General features: G+C 41.2%; 1 protein-coding gene across 3 annotated transcripts in view; it reads left to right on the forward strand.

Moving 5' to 3' along the window:
* Positions 1-24,045, forward strand: part of AGBL4 (AGBL carboxypeptidase 4) — a 1,778,944-nt gene that overhangs the window by 686,802 nt on the left and 1,068,097 nt on the right. For all 3 annotated transcript variants that reach the window (XM_073579164.1, XM_073579165.1, XM_073579166.1), the window contains exon 4: positions 7,051-7,145. In XM_073579164.1, coding sequence (XP_073435265.1) covers positions 7,051-7,145 — 95 coding nt within the window. The remainder of the gene's footprint in view (positions 1-7,050; positions 7,146-24,045) is intronic.

Genomic DNA, 24,045 nt, shown 5'->3' on the forward strand with positions numbered 1-24,045 from the left:
GCTGCATTGTAGGACTAGGAGGAGCATTGTAGGACTAGTAGGAGCATTGAAATGCTGAAATATTATTCAGCTGATTTACAATTATGCCATCAAGTAGCTCTGGTCACCATGGGAATATGATGTGGCAGAAGGATGTCATCTAGAAGGTGGACTCACCACTGGATCAAAGATGGGACAGTCATCATTAGGATAGTAGCATAAAAACTGATATGTGCAAAAATATCCATCTTTCTTACTGGAAAAAAATACTATTTTTTGCTCTAAATATGTATCCAGCCACATTACATGCTGGTATAAAGAGCCAGAGGACGTGTGTATGGCTCCCAAATTGACTTGAACTCACGATAAGCATTTACTGTTGCCGCCTCCTGCCTTTGTTTCCAGCTGTTTAATGATCAGGATCAATATTATACAGCATTTTATATTTCTTTCATTACTGTAAACCCTCTCATAAAAACAGAAGAAATTGCTGCTGTGCAGTTAACAAGACACAGGTGCTACTGATTAACTGATCAGCGGGCCGCCGCCGCTTGTCCTGCAGGTGACATCACCTAGTGTTCCACGATTGTGCAAGAATAGTCAGCCACAAGACCCTGAAGCAACAGGGATCCCTGATATCTGTACACGCGTAATAGGTAGCAGCATACTCACTTATCTGTACCTCGGCAGTCTATTTTATTGGAACTGTCTGTTATAGTTTTCATTGGTAATATAGTTATATTGTAAAACCGTGTTTTCCTGAGATCCCGCGGGTCATACTGATTTATGTTGATTATGTAGGAAGCCATTTGTATATTTTTTTAACAATGCAATACAAATGTGTGTTTTCATGTACAAGGAAAAAATGGGGACTCAGGGTTTAACAATACTTGCATTTTCAATGTCTCCATGGGGTTGACGTGTTCTCCTCACATGTGCCTAACTGTAGTAGGTGCAGGGGTCGCAATCTCAATCATTCCATAGAGTGTAGGGGAGCCCAAACGGTCTCTGTGGCCCAATATTATTGAAGACCTGTGATACCTAGAGGCCTACAAGCCTCAAGATATGTCAATGCCTCCAACATGTTACTTTGGTTTCTTACAAATCATCAAAAACATATTGATAGGTTGATCAGAATATCTATGAACTTGGTGTCATGCTACTGCAGTGCAGTATAGAGCAACCTCCACCAGGGGGTACTGATGAAGGAAGAGAAGTTGCACAAACAATGCAGCAGCACAAGTGCCACCAGGTGGCGAAAGTGTGGTCAGACAAGTCGAGTCAGCAACAGTCAGGAGCAGAAGTACCAGAGGTCACAGCAAAACACGTGGTCAGAAACAAGCCAGGGGGTCAGTAATGGTCGGAAGCTGATAAGACAAAGACAAAAGACAGAAGCAGGTCCAAATGCAAGCCGAGTCAAAACCAGGGAGGAAGTCAACAAATTTCTAGGGAAACACTGAGTCAGGAATGGCAGAGGGAATAAACAGACAAGGGGCAAGTCAGGGATCACAGCAGGGCAAATCAGGATATACCAGAGTCAGATACACACGCTGAAGGCAGAACTATAGCTGACACCGCCTGCAGGATGCAGCGGAGCTAAATAGCAAACCTGAAACCAGACTGAGGCTGAGAAAAATTAACCCCTGAAATGACCAGACCGGGAGCATGGAAAGACAGAACTCAAAATCCGGTCTAGATCATGACACTTGGCTTATGTTTATGTTTTATAGGATTTATGTTACTTTTATCCTTGTTGTCCCATCGATGCTTTTATCTTCTTAATATATTGCAGTCATCGTATTATATAGCACTGTGTACTTACAATTGCTCATTTTGCCTTTCTACCCAGATAATTCTTCTCTTTTCCATTAGGTCTTTGACATCATGTGATTAAAAACAGACTGAATCTTTCTAAGCTCTATGTAGAAACAGGAAGTCTCTTTTCCCTGCATGAGTCAGCATTAGAACTACAATTCTTCATCACTGCAGAGTCCCTGGCCGCCCAGCTCTATCCCCTCTTCATCTCTTTCCACAGCTGCTCCGCTCCTCCACCCTGCCAGAGACTTTTCAGTGATGTAGGATTGTAGTTCTAATGCTGAGTCTTGCAGGGAAAGGAGACTTCCTCTGTGTATGTAGAGCTTAGAAGGATTCAGCTAGTCGGTTTCTAATCACGTGATATCATAGACTTAATGGAAAAGAGAAGAATTATCTGGGTAGAAAGGCAAAATGGGCAATTGTAAATACACAGTGTTACATAATACAATGATTGCGATATATTGAGGATAAAAACTTTGATGGGAGGAGGGTTTATTTCGGGAAATCAGCACTCTATGCAGTGATGTGCTGTTATGTGGGGGAGATGTGCCTAACCAACTTATACTGGCCTAGGGTATATTGATGGGAGGAAGATTTTTTTCGTGCCACTGAAAAAGCCCTATTCTAATGAAAGAGACAATGTTAGAAATGTTTGCAACATATCTACCCTAGAGTATGTTTGCAATATTTTTTTGTTACATGAATTTTTCTGGATCAAAAATCCATGCCAAAAAATGCTAAAAAAAAACCTTCATTTTTGGTGCTATAAAAAATAAATACATACATGTTTGGAGTGTTTTTATACTTGAATTGATTCAGATTCAAATGGAATCTTTCAGCAGGTTTTAGTTATGTAATCTGAGAGCAGCCTGAGGTAGGGGCAGATACCCTGATTCCAGTGATGTGTCACTTACTGGGTTGCCTGTTATAGTTTTCACTATTTTATCAGCAGGAGATTATTATTACAGGACAAGTTGTCTTGTGCCAACTAGTCCAGCCACGCCCACACCACTGATTAGCAGCTTCCTGTCAATGCATAGTGTACACAGAAAGCAGCCAATCAGTGGTGTGGGTGTGGTTATACAGAGCTCAGTATTTAGAGCACTGCTAGATCTGCAGCAGAGAAAATAGTGATTGTATCAAAATTGTAGCAAGCAGCCCAGTAAGTGATACATCGCTGGAATCAGGCTCTCAGACCCTACATCATGCCGCTCTCAAACTACATAGCAAAAAAATTGCCGAATAATTCCCTTTAAATATGGATTGTTTATTTTTTGAAACAGAAACACCTGTATAGTTGACAAGTTGCTTCTTTTTCTACATGCTAATACCATGTTGCCCCATAGGTGTTTTTCTCAATGATATGAATAGGAATCCTAATTCTATTTTCACAGCCTATCTTAAAAGTTCTCCAGATGCAAAACACGAATTCCAAATTGCTGAAGTTTGTGTGATATAATTAACTTTCCCCGGCCTCCCACACAAACTTAAAGGAAAGGGCACAGAAGTTTGAATTTCCTGTCCTGACTTTTGCACTCGTTGATAAAAGGAATGTGCAGGCATCTTGTTTCTTCCGTGATCATTTTATGGCTGATCCAAAAAGCAATTACTGGACTAAATTTAGCCTGATGTGAAAACACAGCAGAGAAAGTCAGTTGTGAGCAAATCTGATGATGCATACACTCTTAATGCTTTTTCGCAGCATGCTGAACACCTGCTCTGCAGATGTTCCCTTAATAAACCAAAGTCCATTTAAAGGTGCATCCTTTCTGACTCTGAAAACAAATGGGTCTTTCACCCCCCAAAAATTAAACTTTTGCTCATCTGTCACTAAGGTCTCATGCACACACAGCTCCTTTAGATCTGTACTATTCCATGTGCTGCCATATAGCGCCTCTACATGGCACCATATTAACACTAGAAGTAAAGCTTTAAGAGTAGAATTTCTCAGTAATAGGACATCATTTGCTTTCCATATGCCTCATTATGAAATTAGAGTCATAGAAAGGTGCATTACGGCCCCATTGACTTCTATGGGTGCTGCATTACAGCCCCATACAAACTCAAAGGACACAGCCCTGTGCCTTAAATTGGCCCATAGCAGAAAGTCACATACACTGTATATCTGTAAGAGGGTCAGGGCCTAACCCTGTAAACGTTGATACTACTGTTTGCTTCTTCATGTTTGCCATATTTGAATGTCCCGTATTTAGGTATCTGTGCATTACAGTATATGTAAAGCTGTGCATACGTGTTTACTGACATTTTGTGATTTACATGTAAGTGACAATGCAGTTAGTAAAAAGGACACAAGATGGGGGCACTGAGAACACTCATAATAGAGCACACTTGTAGGACATGTCAGAGATAATTAGAGGAGTGGCAGCCTGGAAGCAGAGAGAGAGATTTTTCCCGGTTAGAGTAAGCCTGGGGTAGACTCCTGGTGCTGCTCAGACGGTACCATACCTGAGCTGTGAAGCTGCCACTTAAACGCATGAAGTGGAGTACTGTGTCTTCAACAACATGATAGAGAAGCCAGTGGATGAGTCACTGTGGAAGCGTCAGCCAATGTCTGGGTGCTGATGAAATAGAGAAGCCAGTGGATGAGTCACTGTGGAAGCATCAGCCAGAGTTTGGGAGCTGATTAATTAGTCGAGTGGGCCACCAGAGTGCACGGGCAGGATAACCAGAAGGGGGTGGATGACCTAGTAGATAATTCTGTGTCTGGACTTAAGTCGGTTCCAGGGAGATAAATCAAAGTGCCGTTTTCATCAGGCTCCTCATCCCATTGTTACTTTGAGGTCCATTCTGGTGCAGCTGAATAAGCTAGGGAATGCTGAAGAAGATGTATTTCTGGTACCGCGTCAACTGTGAAATATGTGAAATACGAATAGCAAAATGGCTTTAGTAATACATTTCATAATGGCTTTTGTAAGGCATATCAAATATGAAATAAGTAAAATATGAATAGCATAATGGCTTTTGTAATCTTGAAAAACATATGAGATACTTAGCACAAAATTTTGCCAAAAGATGTGAGCCTATATATACAGGCTTTATCATGTTACTAGCCAGAGGTCAGTTCACACCAGGCAGTCAGTATAGGGACCCATTCAATCTGAGATCACCTTGTCACTTTTGTGCTAAGTATCTCATATGTTTTTCAAGATTACAAAAGCCATTATGCTATTCATATTTCACTTGTTTCATATTTGATATGCCTTACAAAAGCCATTATGAAATGTATTACTAAAGCCATTTTTCTATTCATATTTCACATATTTCATATTTGGTGTGCTACCATTTTCTAATTTAATATGTAAGTTGCCTTTTGGTATGCACCTATTCAGACTAGTTCTAGATGTGCCGTCAGTTTGTTCTATTACCGCGTCAACTGTGCTAAAGGTGTATTGGATGTGCTGTGTCCTGAGGAAAATAAATCTTTCTTGTTTGAAGTTATACCGGGCTCTGCCTCCAGTCCTTTGAACCCTGGTCCTACTATTACATATCCTTTAAATAATAATGCAAAATAAAAAAAAAAAATAATAATTAGAGCAGTTAAAGGGATTTAATGGATTCAGGTGTTTGAAGACCTATTTTTTATTTTTTTGGAAGTCCAAGATCGTGCTCTCCACCTAATTGTATAAAAAATGTGATGGTGCCACCAAATAAGTGAACAAGGTTGTGGTCTTTCATAGCCCACTCGCAAAGGAGAAGTGCCCCCAATAAACTTTTCCCCATCCCTTAGGATCAAAAGGCCATATAAAGTGTCAATGATTAGTGGCCCACCATCACTGAAGCTGAGGGAGAGCCGGTCCTGCTTTGAGACTGCCTCCCCAGGGCAGCTAGGATCCCAAGGAAGTAAGCAGCCAGCTGGAACAGTGCCGGAACCGGAGATGAGTATAAGTGTTGTTATGTTACTGGGGGACAAACATAGAGGTGGTGAAGGGGTTGTCTGAGTAGTGGACAACCCCTTTAATATCTCAGTCCTGGACAACCTTTTTAAATAAAATGCAAAAAGAGGCAGAATTAATGGCTCAGGCAAAGTCGAGTTTTGCCCGGAATCGCTAATGATTTTTAAAAAGTAATGAAAAACGGATAAAAAGATACTGCGATAGATGAAAATTCAGATTTTAATTTGAATTAAATAGTTGTAAAAATACATGTACTGCATTAAACTGCTATTTGTGCTGCACAAATAATTCCCTAATGTCTGAAAAATTTCCTTTTTATCGAAAAAACATCTTGAAGATAACATTTGACTGCCAATCGAGGCTATAAATATGACCTGTGATGGAGAGACGGTGCAGCACAGTCTGCGTACTCTGATATATTCTGTACGGCTGCTATTCAATAATCCATGATGACCACTACATGATCGGAGCCGATCACAGAAAAGATTTTGGAGTTTTCATGAAGACTTGTGTAAGCGCTGAAGTGGTGTTGCCAATATCAAACATATCAGATATTTACAGATTTTTCCTGAAGTCAAAAAGTTGTGATCTCCTCATTTTGTACAATTTTCCGACCTTAAATAAGTAAAGTTTTATTGGTATACTTTGCCCGTCTTACAACAAGTGAGGAATTCCAACCTTGTCGAAGAGACATTTAAAAGACATTTTAAAAGGTCACGGAAATATTGGTGTTACGATTTTAAGGAAACCAGTCAAATTCAGCTTATTATGATCTGAATCTATTTTTGGGGATTCAAAAAAAAATCTAATTAGTCTTTGCAAAGGTTAAGAAAGGTTGGAGATTGGCTGCAAAGACCCAGCATGTACTGTATATTCATTCCAATGGGCACTGTGTAATGCAATGTTTCGCCCATGTTTCGCCTCTGGTGGAGCTGCAGAAATTAAACATTTTCTGGCAAATTCCTTTGTAGTTCATAGTTGATGAACATCTCAAACTTAAAAAATGGTTCCTGTCTCTCAATATTAATGTTAATTTCTGATAAGAATTAATCTTTTGTTTGTCTTTAATGATAAATTAAATTTGAAGGTGGAGAAAGCCATTATATTTTAAGTATTTATTAGCAATAACATTAACATTTAACTATCTGGTCCATATTATGGAAATTTGTGAACAAAATCGTAAAAAAAAAAGTTCTCATTTGTTGTAAGACAACACATCTATTACAAGGGCAAAGGGACTAATAAGCAGAATACAGATGAACTGCGTGGTAGCAAGTAGATTTTATGGGATTATAGTTTGGGGTGCAGAAAAATTTATGTTTTTTTTTCCCCTTCCTTTTAGAGAGTGATTTTCAACATTGTCAACTTTAGCAAAACAAAAAGCCTTTATAGAGATGGCATGTCTCCGGTGGTCAAGTCAACAAGTCGTCCTAATTGGTAAGAAAGGTATTTTTCTTTGATCAAATACGGGGGTTTTATGCTGTATTTTCAACAGTCTAATATCTTTGGGTTGACCAAAAACAGTGATGATGCCACTGACTCCAACATCACATGCCAAGAAAAGCCACAACAATGCTGTGGAGGTAGTCATGCTTGAGGAAAGAGAAAATGGAAAATGGTCATAGGAGCGCAGGAAGAGACTCAGACGAGAAATGGGGTTAAACCACAACGCGTTTCAACAGAGGATCCACCTGATGAAGACGGATCCTCCGTCGAAACACGTTGTGGTTTAACCCCATCTCTCGTCCGAGTCTCGTTCCTGCACTCCTAAGACCGGTTTCCATTTTCTCATTGCTCCTATCCTCCATCGGAGGTTTTCGGCTGGAGCTGCGGTGGAGACCTGACATTCTAATCTGCCCCTGGGTTGCTTCCTAAGCGCTCCTCTATGATCGCTTATGATCATTACTGACTCTAATGCTTGAGGAAACGACAGTTGTCCTACAATACTGGAGTGAAGACCTCAGCACCGAAGAAGTCAAGAGTAGTAAATGTTACTGCAAATTTTGTTTTGATCCGGCACCGAAGGAAAAACAATTACCGTTCAATGTTTCAACCAACTGGTAGCTTTTTTTTATGAAAGACATCTGCGTGTGATATTGCCGTATTGGGAGAGTATTGGAGCATTGACAAGGAGCTATATCTAGACCGCATACGGCTCCTTACCGACACTCTAAAACTTTCCATGACTGGCAGTATCCTATGCGGATGTTCTTGATAAAGAGTAGACCCAACTGTTGGCTGAAACTTTGGAAGATATCTGTTTTTTCTTTGGTTCCAGATCAAAATAAAATGTATTCGCAGTAAGATTTGCTACTCTTGACCTCAACATCATGATGGCTTTGCTAACCATATCACTTAAAATGTCAGTATTAAATGCTTTTGTTCTATATATTCTACGCAAAACTTCAAAATGTCAAATCTGATAGTTTCTAGTAAATATACCGATATGACAACAGAAAGGAAACTCGGCTCATCACTGATCCGCATGTTTGTGCTGGTCGGGGTGCTCCCTGTCTTTTAATTGCAGTAACCATAGATAAAGTACAACTCCAAACCTCTCTTTGCATTTCACTAATTTATAACAGACCCCTTTATATATGTAAAATGTGAGGTTTAATATTATTCACTAATGTATTTACAGGTCCATATTGTATCATGCATTCCACGCAATGCTTTTAGACTCCTGGCGTACCAGCATAGTTTTTGAAGAAGAGGCTTTAGGAAAACCTGGTGGTATTTTCCCTCAAGCGCCTTTTCTGATGTCTTCTTGGACGTCTTTTGTGTCAACTTTGCCGATGGCGTTAAGCTCCATACATAAGATAGCAGAAGCGTCCAGAAGAATAGACGTGTCAATTCCTTTAACCACTTGACAGCTTTCAAAGTCTCAAGCTGTTAAGAGAATTTATTATTCAAAAGATGGAACTTGTGCACATCAAGTCGTTTTGACATTACTGTGCATATGTTCATTTTCTTTGTCCTTTTTTTAGTACTCTTTCGGGAGGTTGCAGGCTGAATCTATCTGTAGAAATGTGGCCCTACGGCTCCGAAGCCCAAGGGAGTCCAAAACCTCCTCATACCTGCTTACATACCTGCATGCATGATGTTGTGCCAACTTACTAATAAAGAGAGGCATCGAGGATGCCGGCAGGTAGGAGGACCCTTGTTCAGTGGCCAAGGGCTTCCAATATGGCAGGTTGGCCAAGGTCCTACAAATCTTTTTATTTAACTCTATAAATGACGCATGATAGTTGAGGGGTCCTGTTACAGATTTTGCAATGGAGTTTAGAAATGTCACTTCTCGAACAGCGGCCCTAACATTGCTCCATTTCTATATTACTTTCGGAACCCTTGTCTTAACCACTTAGGCAAGTTAACCTTTAATATAAAATGTTAGTGAGTTTTGGAGGTTTGAATTTCTTCTAAATATTTCCTGATTTTCTGCTTCTTTGACAACCTATATACCATTTATACCAGATATTATATTTTGCTTTTACAGAATAGAAATTATTCAGAGAAAATAGAAAAGTTTAGTCACAGCCTTGCAGGAAACTGACAGCCTGTCCTTCTCTTGCAGAGTCGATTGAGCACAGATTTGCTGTGCTGTCAGCTTTTGGAAAAAAAAGTTTTTGATTGATTAAAATGAGTTTAGTTGTAGCGGGGGGTAGGGGGCGGGTTACTCAATCCGGTATGTCAGACCAAGCAACTAAGACAATCAGAAAGGCATGAGGCTAATTTTGCAAAACTATTACCCAGTACAAAGCAAGTTGCTGTTGAAGCATCTGACCTCTCAAATGATAAAGTTTGCAAATGCTCTGGTTGGGGATGGCAAATACTATAACGCTTCACTATTCAGCAAACCCATTATCACGTTGGGGACATTAGGGCTATGGAACGAGATAATGTGTTATGAGTAACTGCTGACCACTCGTCACCTGCGGTATTTTACTAGAGTCACATGAACAATCCTAATTAGTATTTATAGAGTATGGATCCTCCCTATGGGCCAGGATTAGCAGCTGGAAATACTTGGTTGAGAACATTTATAAAGACTTTCTATGGGTGAATTGTTAAGCCCGTATCATGGCGAAAGGATGAAAAGTGGCCATTTCAGTTCATCATTTCTTGTAAAGACCACTTGACTTGAATATATTGAGCTCTACTGCTTAAACAAACTGTGATAATACTATATTTTGTGTGTACTGTATGCCACAGCTAGGAAATAGAAAGAACATATTGGGGGCTCAGCTTTAGAATGAATAGATGAAACTAATGTAGACGTCTTTATTTGTCATGACAATGTCCATTATGTGGATTTACTATTTCTGAGTCTTACGCTGGGAGTGAAATCCACTCCCCTCTATGCCTTTTGAACACCAAATTAAATAAGATTTGTGTTATAAGTAGAGATGGGCGGACTACTGGATGTTCGGGTCCAGCAAGTTCGGCTGAACAGTTACAAAAAGTTCAGGTTCGAGCAACAGAGCAGTGCCTAGATCTGAACCTGAACCCATACCCCATTCACTTGAATGGGGGGCCTGAACATCCAGTGGATGCCACGCTGTCATGTGCATGACATCGCGGCAAACACTGCTTCTGATCTGCGGTAAAATCATCACTGCCAGTCAGACAGCCACGGTTCCCACACTTTCAAATGACAGCGTGAGCCCGCAGCTATGATCGGAGGTAGGCCAAAGTTTGGCCATAATCTTGTGATACATGACCCGAAACAGTCATCCTGTCCCCTTTGCAGAAAAGCACCCCAAAAATATGATGTTTCACCCAGAATGCTTCATTGTTGGGATGGTGTTCTTGGGGTTGTACTCATTCTTCTTCTTCCGCCAAACACGGCGAATGGAGTTGATACCAAAAAGTTCTATTTTGGTCTCATATGACCACATGACATACTCCCATGCCTCCTCTGGATCATTCAGATGGTCAATGGCGAACTTCAATCGGACCTGGCCATGTGCTGGCATGACCAGGGGGATATTGCATGCTCTACAGGATTTTAATCCATGACGACATAGTGTGTTAGTACAGGTGATGTTTCAGACTGTGGTCCTCGCTCTCTTAAGGTCTTTGACAAAGTCCTCCAGTCTAGTTCTGGGCTGATTCCTGTCCTTACTCAGAATCATCCTTACTCTATGAGGCAAGTCCTTGGTCATTTTGCATTTCTTCCATTTTCTAATAATTGTGCCAACAGTTGTAGTCTTCTCACCAAGCTGCTTGCCTACTGTTCTATAGCTCATCCCAGCCTTGTGCAGGTCTACAATTTTGTCCCTGGTGTCCTTAGACAGCTCTTTGGTGTTGGCTGTGGTGGAGAGGTTGGAGTGTGATTGAGTGTGTGATTGACAGGTGTCATTTATACAGGTAACAAGATCAAACAGCTGCAATTAATACAGGTAATGAGTGCATAGTAGGAGGGCTTCATAAAAAAACTATCCGGTCTGTGAGAGCCAGATTTCTTGCTGGTTTGTCGGTGATCAAATACTTCTTTCATGCAATAAAATACAATTTAATTATGTAAAAATCACACAATGTGATTTTCTGTTTTTTATTGTTAGATTCTGTCTCTCACAGGTGAATTGTACCTACGATAAAAATTACAGATCTCTCCATTCTTCGTAGGTGGGAAAACTTGCAAAATCGGCAGTGTGTCAAATACTTATTTTCCCCACTGTTTACACACACACATATATTTATATGACTCTCTTAAGCAATTCTGCTTTAAATAAAATCTGGATATATATTTCTCAGTTTGTAATGTTCCAAAGACTACGGTTATGAAAAACTAGGACATCAAAACTAGTAATGTTCAAATATTGAAGCAGAAGCCTGTTGGTTTGGTAAAATGGGAAAAATTAGATGGCTTTAAAATTCCATTTATAATTTAGTACCAATTATTCATTGTTTGACATTATCTTAGAAACGGAGCGAAGGACTAAAACAAATATTTTCTCTAAGCTTCAGATGATCTGATATAATGTCCCGGCACAAAATGAGCACAGCATAAAAATACAGTTTCCTAGTGGAGAATTTAATGTAATTTGTTATAGGAATACCGGGAGTAGGAACTAAAGGTCACTTGTGAGAGTACAAACCAATGGGGGACACTGCACTTATCGCTGCATGCAGACGTTTCTATTTCTCCGAGTAGTAGATATAGAAATTGAAGTTGGCTAAATAATGTATAAACTTTTTTAAATCGTACTCTTTTCCTTAAAGTTAATGTCCTTAAAAAAAAACTTAGAATAAGAAGACTTCTCTAGTAACGTCTCCAAGTCAGGATTTATTTCCTGGTGACCAAGTGAGATGAAATCATTGTCAGATGGTAGATTCTTCGATCCTTGGCATGCATGGGTCTTATCAGTGGGGTTTATTGGGTTCTTCAAGGTTTAATCCCATAACATGTTGGGTTATCTTCTTCTGGAACGTTGAGAACGATTATTGCATCAGCCTCAGCCCACGGGAGGATCTTCTGGAACTCGAGTGGACAAGTCTTAGACTGGGGTCACACAAGCGTATAAAAAATGAGTCCGATTTTCATCCAGAAAAGTGGGATGATTTTTTTTCTCACTTGTCATCTGTATCCATTCTGTTTTTTAATCATCAGTTATTAATTATTTACAGGTCCAGTTACTATTTCATGATTATTAAGATCTCTGTAGACCTTTGGGCATAATAAACACAGATCACACAAAATAAAAAAATATACTTCGCTAGCCCTCACTGTCCCGTGGTCCCTCCACCTGCCTTCCATCTGTGAATGACCGGCCCCCTCTGTCTGAAATCTCAGCAGTGACCTGTCGTTCACAGACCAGAGGTAGGCAGAGGGGCGGGGGAATCAGTCAGGGAGGAGAAGACCCAGCGCACAGTCCGGCCCCTGTGCACTGAAATCTAATTAGCAGAAAACTTCAAATGGTGATTAACCTCTTGGACCGCCTTGCGATTTTCTGTTTTTGCGCTTCCGTTTTTGTGCTCCCCTTTTTCCCCAGAGGTATAACTTTTTTTTTTATTCTTCCATCAATATAACCATATGAGGGCTTGTCTTTTTTTGCGGGATGAGTTGTACTTTTGAACAACACAATCGATTTTACCATATATTGTACTGAAAAAAGGGCGAAAAATTCCAAGTGCGGTGAAATTGCAAAAAAAAAAAGCAATTCCACAATTTTTTGGGGGTTCTTTACCATGTTCACTAAATGCTAAAACTGACTTGGAAATTTAATTCCCCAGTTCGGTACGAGTACGAAGAGTCCAAACATATAGAAGTTCATTTTATTTAAGTGATGAAAACAAATCCAAAATTCGTAAGAAAAAATAAAATTATAAAATTGCTTTTGTTGTCATATTCCAAAACCCGTAGCGTCTCTATTTTTCAGGAGCTGGAGCTGGGTTAGGGCTTATTTTTTGCCCCCCGAGTTGACGTTTTCATTTACACTATTATTTTGGTAGATTTATTGTTTTGATCACCCGTTATTGTTTTTATTGCAATGTTGTGGTGGCCAAAAAAAACGTAATTCTGGACTTTCGATTACTTACTCTCTTTACGATCAGATTAATTTATTTTAAATTTTGATCGGGCGACTCTGCAGTGATATCAAATATGTGCATTTTTTTATTTGTTTTACTTTCAAAGGGGGGTGATTTAAACTTTTTTTTTTTTTAATTTTTTTTAAACTTTTTTTTAACCTTTTACTGGCTTCAATAGTCTCCTTGAAACTGCGATCATCCAATCGACTGCGCTATATCTAGCAGTGCTTCAGCCCTGTTACATGTAGAAAAAATCCTGGTCTATGAACAGTGGCCCAAGCCGGCCTACTTAGGAGATTCACAGTGACAGACGCAGGGGTCTTCTGCAGACTCCTGGCTGTCATGACAACACATCGGCGCCCCGCAATCACGTGATGGGGCACCGATGGTCGGGATTTATGATGCGCTTCTGGCCGGTGAGTTTTTAAATTCCGCTTTCAGTGATTGACAGTGGAATTTAACTGGTTAACAGCCGCAGATGGATCTCAGATCCACTTGTGGCTGTTGGAGGCACATGACAACTGATCAGATTAGCTGTCATATGCAGGGAAAGATGCAGGCTCAATGCCGGAGCCAGTATCAAATGCAGGGACACGACCTTGGAGGTACCTATATATCCAAGGTCGTGAAACGATTAAAGAAGAAAAAAAAAGCTGATTTCTGCACCAAAGGTATCAATGTAGTCAGTATTACAGCGCCAGTACCGCCATGTCTTTACGTGCTGACTGGATCTCTTTAAGACTCCCTACTCCAGCTGGATCTCATCAAGATGAACCATTATCACCCAAGAACTACACAAAGAGAAGAGTGATGATAGATGTTAGCTACATTTATTGGGGATTGTCCATGTCTGTACTTTTATTTTGAAAGTGTTAGGATTCGAGAATATTTCCAGGTCAGTGCTACCGAGAACGATGTCAGTTGTAGGAAAAGTGAGAAAAAGAACCAAGAGGAAGCTGCCAAACAGGGCGCATGTTCTTTATGCATAATTTAAACAGATTAAATGGAAACAATTTTATTTGCCACCCGGTAAAGATTATGCATTCATTCTGTCATTCTGACGCCTCTAAACAAGAACAAGTGACCTTTCTTTTGTAGGTTGAGAAGTGTTTGCAAAAAGGCTTCAAAGCTGTCTATGTATATGCCACTGAGATATGTCACCATTCAGATCACGCTCCTTTAACTTGGCTTTCTGTAACTCTGTCTGCATCAGGTCCACCAAATCTTATGCAAATGCGGCTCATTGGTCATCTACAGGACTTAAGGCTTTTGCTTTAGGATTTTTAGTCACTAAATTCCAGTAAAAAACCAAAGAAGCGCTCCTCATCCCATTAAAGTGACTATCTTTCTACTATATTGCAGTCATCATATTATATAGCATTGTGTGCTTACAGTTGCGCATTTTGCATTTCTTCCCATTTAATACTTCTCTTTTCTCTACTCTGTGTAGAAACAGGAAATATCTTGTCCCTGAATTTATCATCCCCCTCTTCATCTCCTGACCCAGCTGCCTCCTTCCTCCCCCTGCAATTGACTTTTGCAGTGACTCATGACTAGTGTTGAGCGATACCACCCGATATCCAGAAATATCGGATCGGATTGGATCGGCCCGATACACAAAAAGTATGGGGTATCGCCGATTCCGATCCCGGAAGTCGCATTCAAGTCAATGGGACAGAAATATCAGTTTTAAAAAAACCCTTTCTTTCCTTGTACATCCAGTTCGGGAGGGGGGAAGAGTGTGGGCGGTGCGTGGGCGGGCACTGTGCGTGTCTGTGTGTGCGGGCGGGCTCTGTGCGGGCCTCTCGGGGGTCTGTACAGGCCTAACGGGGGTCTGTGCCGGCTGCCGGCGGTCTGTGCCGGCTGCCGGGGGTCTGTACAGGCCTGCCGGGGGTCTGTGCTGGCTGCCGGCGGTCTGTACGAGCCTGCCGGGGGTCTGTGCCGGCTGCCGGCGGTTTGTACGGGCCTGCCGGGGGTCTGTGTGTGTGTGCAGGCATCGTCCGATGAGACTACAAGTCCCATCGGGCGATGCCTGCTACAATGACAGTGATTGACACATTAGCCAATGATGGGACAGTAGTAGTCCCATTATCCAGCTAATGTGTTGAATGTAAAAAAGAAAGAAAAAACATACATAGTACATACTACATACATACTACATTCATACAACATACATACTACATACATACTTCATATATACTACATTCATACAGCATACATACATACTACATACATACTACATATATACTACATTCATACAGCATACATACATACTACATACATACTACATACATACTACATATATACAACATTCATACAACATACATACATACTACATACATACTACATTCATACAGCATACATACATATTACATACATACTACATATATACTACATTCATACAACATACATACTACATACATACTTCATATATACTACATTCATACAGCATACATACATACTACATACATACTACATATATACTACATTCATACAGCATACATACATACTACATACATACTACATACATACTACATATATACAACATTCATACAACATACATACATACTACATACATACTACATTCATACAGCATACATACATATTACATACATACTACATATATACTACATTCATACAGCATACATACATACTACATACATACTACATATATACAACATTCATACAACATACATACATACTACATACATGCTACATGCATACTTAACATATACTATATTCATACAACATACATACATGCTACATACATACTACATATATACTACATTCATACAACATACATACATACTACATACATACATACAACATACATAAAACATGCTACAGATATACTACATACATACTACATACAATACATTCATACATTCATACAATACATACATATAGACATACAGTACATATAACATAGAGTACATACTCACCATTACTTGTCACATTGTTTCCCGAAGCCAGTGTCATCTGTGAAAAATATGAAAAAAACAAACCACCAAATACTCCCTGTTCCGCAGAAATCCACGAGTGTCCCATGACGATCTCCCGTGGAGAACAGCAGCATCAGCTGATGCGACCGCTCTCTAGGGGGCTCCAGGAATCCAATGACGGGAGGTAGGTATCCTTCCGCACTGTATTCCTCAACCATTGTAAAAAAAATAGTCCCTAGTCTCACTTTTGGCATTGCCGTGTGAGAAAGTTCCCACGCAGCTTTTGCCATAAAGTGAGACTAGGGACTATTTTTTTACAGTGGCAGAGGAATAAAGTACGGAAGGATACCTACCTCCCGTCATTGGATTCCTGGAGCCCCCTAGAGAGCGGTCGCATCAGCTGATGCTGCTATTCTCCACGGGAGATCGTCGTGGGACACTCGTGGATTTCTGCGGAACAGGGAGGATTTGGTGGTTTGTTTTTTTCATATTTTTCACAGATGACACTGGCTTTGGGGAACAATGTGACAAGTAGTGGTGAGTATGTACTCTATATTATATGTACTGTATGTCTATATATATGTATTGTATGAATGTATTGTATGTAGTATGTAGTATGTATGTAGTATGTATGTAGTATATCTGTAGCATGTTTTATGTATGTTGTATGTATGTAGTATATATGTTTGCTGTATGAATGTAGTATATATGTAATATGTATGTAGTATGTATGTTGTATGAATGTAGTATATATGTAGTATATATGTAGTATGTATGTATGTTGTATATATGTAGTATATATGTAGTATGTATGTATGTTGTATGAATGTAGTATATATGTAGTATATATGTAGTATGCATGTATGTAGTATGTATGTAGTATATCTGTAGCATGTTGCATGTATGTATGTAGTATGTATGTTTGCTGTATGAATGTAGTATATATGTAGTATATATATAGTATGTATGTATGCTGTATGAATGTAGTATATATGTAGTATGTATGTTGTATGAATGTAGTATATATGTAGTATATATGTAGTATGTATGTATGAATGTTGTATACATGTAGTATGTATGTAGTATGTATGTATGTTGTATGAATGTAGTATATATGTAGTATGTATCTATGTATGCTGTATGAATGTAGTATATATGTAGTATGTATGTAGTATGCATGTATGCTGTATGAATGTAGCATATATGTTGTATATATGTATGTATGTATGCTGTATGAATGTAGTATATATGTAGTATGTATGTAATATGTATATATGTTTGTATGAATGTAGTATATATGAAGTATGTATGTAGTATGTATGTTGTATGTATGTAGTATGTATGTTTTTTTTTCTTTTTTTTTACATTCAACACATTAGCCGGATGATGGGACTACTACTGTCCCATCATTGGCTAATGTGTCAATCACTGTCATTGTAGCAGGCATCGCCCGATGGGAATTGTAGTCTCATCGGACGATGCCTGCACACGCACACAGACCCCGGCAGGCCCGTACAGACCCCCGGCAGCCGGCACAGACCCCCGGCAGCCGGCACAGACCCTCGGCAGGCCCATACAGACCGCCGGCAGCCGGCACAGACCCCCCGACAGCCGGCACAGACCCCCGGCAGGCCTGTACAGACCACCGGCAGCCGGCACAGACCCCCGGCAGCCGGCACAGACCCCCAGCAGGCCCGTACAGACCACCGGCAGCCGGCACAGACCCCAGGCAGGCCCGCACTGACCGCGCATCATGATGCGCACAGACCGCGCATCTTGATGACATCATTTTAGCAGCCAATCACAGCCACAACAGTGGTTTATTGCATTATGGGAACTTCCGATTCCGGTATTCGATATTGAAAAAATATCGGTACTTGGTATCGGAATTCCGAAACAGCGAATATCGGCCGATACCCGATATTTGCAGTATCGGAAAGCTCAACACTACTCATGACTCATACAAGGAAAATTGACCTCCTGTTTCTATACAGAGCTGAGAAGGATTCAGCTCGTCAGTTTTTATTCACGTGATGTCATAGACCTAAAGGAAAAGAGATGAATTAACTGGGTAGAAAGGCAAAATGAGCAACTGTAAGTACACAGTGCTATATAATATGATGACGGCAATATATTTTAATGCGTTTTTGTGCAGATTTGAATAAGCATTTTAATGCATTTTTTTGTGACGAAACACTGAGATTCTGCACTTAAAATAAAAGCGCAATATGATTTTTTACACTCTTTTTTTTGGTGCTCCCCGGAGAAACCTCATTGCCAAAAAATCCTAAAAATTTCCTTACGTACATACCCTTTCAACTTTTACTAACCTAGCAACTGTGACACAGGAACTTGGATATTTTTCCACCTCTCTCCCAAGTATTTTGCAACTCAACTTAGGCCTAAAAGACTGACTACAAGGGCAGATGCAGAGGAGCGTATTTTTGGTCAGATTGCGATCCGATAAAATATCAGATCACACTCACACTCATATTAATCTGTGGATCACAATCAGACCAATGTTAGTCTTTGGGGCCGTGCACATGTCCGATTTTTTTCTTAGGCAGAGACCGTTCAAGCAAAAAGATCACTGCATGCCCGAGTTTAATCCGATATTCAGAATGTGCTAGACCATTCAAGTCAAAGAGTCTGTGGGAAACATCTGACTGTACTCTGATGACATCTGAGTGCAGTCTGATTTCCACGGATTGACAGAATGGAGATGATGTTGACATTTTTTTCTCATCTTCTCCTCATCCGAGAGAATTGGATCCGAGACAATTGACAGATCGGGAGATTCTGAACGCAGCGATACCAAATATGTGTATTATTTTATTTGTTTTATTTTGAATGGTGCGTAAAGGGGGATGATTTAAACTTTTGCATTTTTTTAGTTTTTGTAATATTTTTAAAAATATTACAAAAACTAAAAAAATACCAAAGTTTAAATCACCCCCTTTTTTTTTTTTCACTTTTTACTTGCTTCAATAGTCTCCATGGGAGACTAGAAGCTGCGATCTTCTGATCGCTTGTGTTACACAGAGCGAGGGTTCAGCCCCTGCTATCTGTAAAGAAAATGCTCATCTGCTGTAAGCGCTGGCCACAAGTAATTGTTCAAAAAAATGTCTTTCAGTCCCGGGCAAAGTGAGGAGACTTGATCTAGAATATGGAAGAGATATGTAGAAAAAAAAACTGGTAAAATGCACGGAGCTGGAGGCTGTGCTAGATTTTGGGGGCTTGGCCAAGTGAAGTTTTGGTGTGGAATTAGTATTACCGCTAAAAGCCCCGTTACACGCAACGATATTGTGAACGATATCGTTGCAACGTCACCGGTTTGGTGACGTCGCAGCCAACATCATTGCGTGTGACACATAGCAACGATCAACAATCAGTTGGCTGATTGTTAATCATTGCCTAATGGTCTGGGCCATAAATCTATTGTTGGTCTTCCGCTGGGCAGCACACATCGCTGCGTGTTACAGTGAGAGACCAACGATCAGCGAGCTCCCAGCGCCATACAGCAGACGCTGGGAGCTGGTATCCAGGGTAAACAGCGGGTAGCTAAGCGCCGCACAGCACTTAGTTACCCACTGTTTACCATGGATACCAGCATGCTCGCTGGTCCTGATCGGGTATCCAGGGTAAACAGCGGGTAGCTAAGCGCCGCACAGCACTTAGTTACCCACTGTTTACCATTGATACCAGCGTGCTCGCTGGTCCTGATCGGGTATCCAGGGTAAACAGCGGGTAGCTAAGCGCCGCACAGCACTTAGTTACCCACTGTTTACCATGGATACCAGCGTGCTCGCTGGTCCTGATCGGGTATCCAGGGTAAACAGCGGGTAACTAAGTGCCGCGTGGTGCTTAGTTACCTGCTGTTTACCCTGGATACCAGCGTGCTCGCTGGTCCTGATCGCTGGTGAGTCTGCCTATGTGACAGTTCACCAGCAATCAGCTAACTATGTCCCAGCGATCCCATCCACGTCGGATCGTTGGTCGGATCGCTGGGACATTGAAGTGTGTAAGGGGGCCCTAAGGCTAGTTTCACACTTGCTTTTTTTTGCAGCGCGTTTTTCCCGCAAAAAAACACATTGAAAAAACGCATACAAAAGCATACAACTGCTGCGTTTTTTTCAAGCATTTTTATGAGCATGCATGAAAAAAACGCAGCGTTTTTAAGCGTTTGTATGCGTTTTTAGTGCGTTTTTACCGCGTTTGCGTTTTTTTCCAACATTAGGTGGCCCCTCACACTAACCCAAACCATGACGTTACTAACCCTAACCCTGACCCTAACCCTTAACCCTAACCCTGACCCTAACCCTAACCCTGACCCTAATCCTTAACCAAACCATACTTAACCCTAACCCAAACCCTAAACCCAAACTAACCCTAACCCTGACCTTAACCCTGACCCTAACCCTAACCCTGACCCTAACCCTAACCCTAACCCTAACCCTAACCCTGACCCTAACCCTTAATCAAACCATACTTAACCCTAACCCAAACCCTAACTAACCCTAACCCTAACCCTAACCCTGACCCTAACCCTTAACCAAACCATACTTAACCCTAACCCTAACCCTAACCCTGACCCTAACCCTTAATCAAACCATACTTAACCCTAACCCAAACCCTAACTAACCCTAACCCTAACCCTAACCCTGACCCTAACCCTTAACCAAACCATACTTAACCCTAACCCTAACCCTAACCCTAACCCTGACCCTAACCCTTAATCAAACCATACTTAACCCTAACCCAAACCCTAACTAACCCTAACCCTAACCCTAACCCTAACCCTGACCCTAACCCTTAACCAAACCATACTTAACCCTAACCCTAACCCTAACCCTAACCCTGACCCTAACCCTTAATCAAACCATACTTAACCCTAACCCAAACCCTAACTAACCCTAACCCTAACCCTAACCCTGACCCTAACCCTTAATCAAACCATACTTAACCCTAACCCAAACCCTAACTAACCCTAACCCTAACCCTGACCCTAACCCTTAACCAAACCATACTTAACCCTAACCCTAACCCTAACCCTGACCCTAACCCTTAATCAAACCATACTTAACCCTAACCCAAACCCTAACTAACCCTAACCCTAACCCTAACCCTGACCCTAACCCTTAACCAAACCATACTTAACCCTAACCCTGACCCTAACCCTGACCCTAACCCTTAACCAAACCATACTTAACCCTAACCCTAACCCTAACCCTAACCCTGACCCTAACCCTTAATCAAACCATACTTAACCCTAACCCAAACCCTAACTAACCCTAACCCTAACCCTAACCCTGACCCTAACCCTTAACCAAACCATACTTAACCCTAACCCTGACCCTAACCCTGACCCTAACCCTTAACCAAACCATACTTAACCCTAACCCTGACCCTAACCCTGACCCTAACCCTAACCCTAACCCTGACCCTAACCCTAACCCTGACCCTAACCCTAACCCTAACCCTTAACCAAACCATACTTAACCCTAACCCTAACCCTTAACCAAACCATACTTAACCCTAACCCTGACCCTAACCCTGACCCTAACCCTAACCCTAACCCTGACCCTAACCCTAACCCTAACCCTAAACCCCCTTAACTAACCCTAACTTTACCCAAACCCCTAAATTCCATTGTCTAAACTAATGGTAAAAAAAAAACGCATGTGCAAAAAAACGCATACATGAGCATGCCAGTGCGCACATATGCGCATCCATAGGCTATAATGGCCAATTTTAGCGCAAAACGTGCGCATACGTGCGCATGCGCTTTTTTGCAGGGCCAAAAAATGCAACATGCTGCGTCTGGAAAATACAAACGCACACCCCAAAAAAACGCAGAGCATGAAAATCGCATACGTGCGCTTACCAGCGCGCAGGTATGCGCACCCATGTTAAATATAGGGGAAAAAACGCATGCGCAGGTATGCGTTTTTTTCCAGCGCTAAAAAACGCAAATGTGAAACCAGCCTAAGACCCTAAAATGGTGGCAAAATATTAGTCAACTATTGTTGCTTGATATTTTTGTAGTAATCTTTCATTCCAAAAGGAAACAAGGTGATGCAAAATACATACATCAAAATCCCATATCTGTCTTTAGTTTAGTCCTCCTGATTATCTGATCTGATCTGCTGTAATTTCAGCTCATATATTACCAGATGTTCAAGCGATAAACAATCTTTTATCCACCTTGTGCTCGTAAGAAAATGATGATTACGCAATTTAAAACTAATGAGCATTTTAACAGCTCAGTCTACACTCACTGGCCACTTTATTAGGTACACCTGTCCAACTGTGTGTTAAGACTTAATTTCTAATCAGCCAATCACATGGCGGCAACTCGGTGCATTTAGGCATGTAGACATGGTCAAGACAATCTCCTGCAGTTCAAACCGAGCATCAGTATGGGGAAGAAAGGTGATTTGAGTGCCTTTGAACGTGGCATGATTGTTGGTGCCAGAAGGGCTGGTCTGAGAATTTCAGAAACTGCTGATCTACTGGGATTTTCACGCACAACCATCTCTAGGGTTTACAGAGAATGGTCCGAAAAAGAAAAAAAATCCAGTGAGCGGCAGTTCTGTGGCCGGAAATGCCATGTTGATGCCAGAGGTCAGAGGAGAATGGGCAGACTGGTTCGAGCTGATAGAAAGGCAACAGTGACTCAAATTGCCACCCGTTACAACCAAGGTAGGCAGAAGAGCATCTCTGAACGCACAGTGCGTCGAACTTTGAGGCAGATGGGCTACAGCAGCAGAAGACCACACTGGGTACCACTCCTCTCAGCTAAGAACAGGAAACTGAGGCTACAATTTGCACAAGCTCATCGAAATTGGACAGTAGAAGATTGGAAAAACGTTGCCTGGTCTGATGAGTCTCGATTTCTGCTGCGACATTCGGATGGTAGGGTCAGAATTTGGCGTAAACAACATGAAGGCATGGATCCATCCTGCCTTGTATCAACGGTTCAGGCTGGTGGTGGTGGTGTCATGGTGTGGGGAATTTTTTCTGGGCACTCTTTGGGCCCCTTGGTACCAATTGAGCATCGTTGCAACGCCACAGCCTACCTGAGTATTGTTGCTGACCATGTCCATCCCTTTATGACCACAATGTACCCAACATCTGATGGCTACTTTCAGCAGGATAATGCGCCATGTCATAAAGCTCGAATCATCTCAGATTGGTTTCTTGAACATGACAATGAGTTCACTGTACTCAAATGGCCTCCTCAGTCACCAGATCTCAATCCAATAGAGCATCTTTGGGATGTGGTGGAACGGAAGATTCGCATCAAGGATGTGCAGCCGACAAATCTGCGCCAACTGTGTGATGCCATCATGTCAATATGGTCCAAAATCTCTGAGGAATGCTTCCAGCACCTTGTTGAATCTCTGCCACGAAGAATTGAGGCAGTTCTGAAGGCAAAAGGGGGTCCAACCCCTTACTAGCATGGTGTACCTAATAAAGTGGCCAGTGAGTGTATATAGCTGCGGCGCTAAGCGTGGCACCGCTGTCGAGGGTGCAGAGGTAGTATTCGCAGCTGGCGCCAAGTAAAATGATGGGTATCAATGATTCCTAGTAGGTGAGGGGCGCTGTTACACACTTTACATTGGTGCCCGAGAGTTTCCAGTTCAGTCTTTGAAAATACATAACAAGATATTAATTTTGAAACCGTTTTTCACAGAATAGCTGATATTTCAATTTTTGGATAATATTCTCATATTATTGCTGGCAAATTACTGTAATAAAGGTTCTTTTGTTGCAGCCTAAATATCCCCTTAGACATTAAAGTGCGCCTGTCAAAGACATTGTCATAAAAGAGCAGATTATTCACACTTTTAGACATATAA

The sequence above is a fragment of the Dendrobates tinctorius genome, unplaced genomic scaffold, assembly GCF_039654945.1.
Source record: "Dendrobates tinctorius isolate UK_male_01 unplaced genomic scaffold, ASM3965494v1 ptg000061l, whole genome shotgun sequence".
Lineage (NCBI taxonomy): Eukaryota > Metazoa > Chordata > Amphibia > Anura > Dendrobatidae > Dendrobates > Dendrobates tinctorius.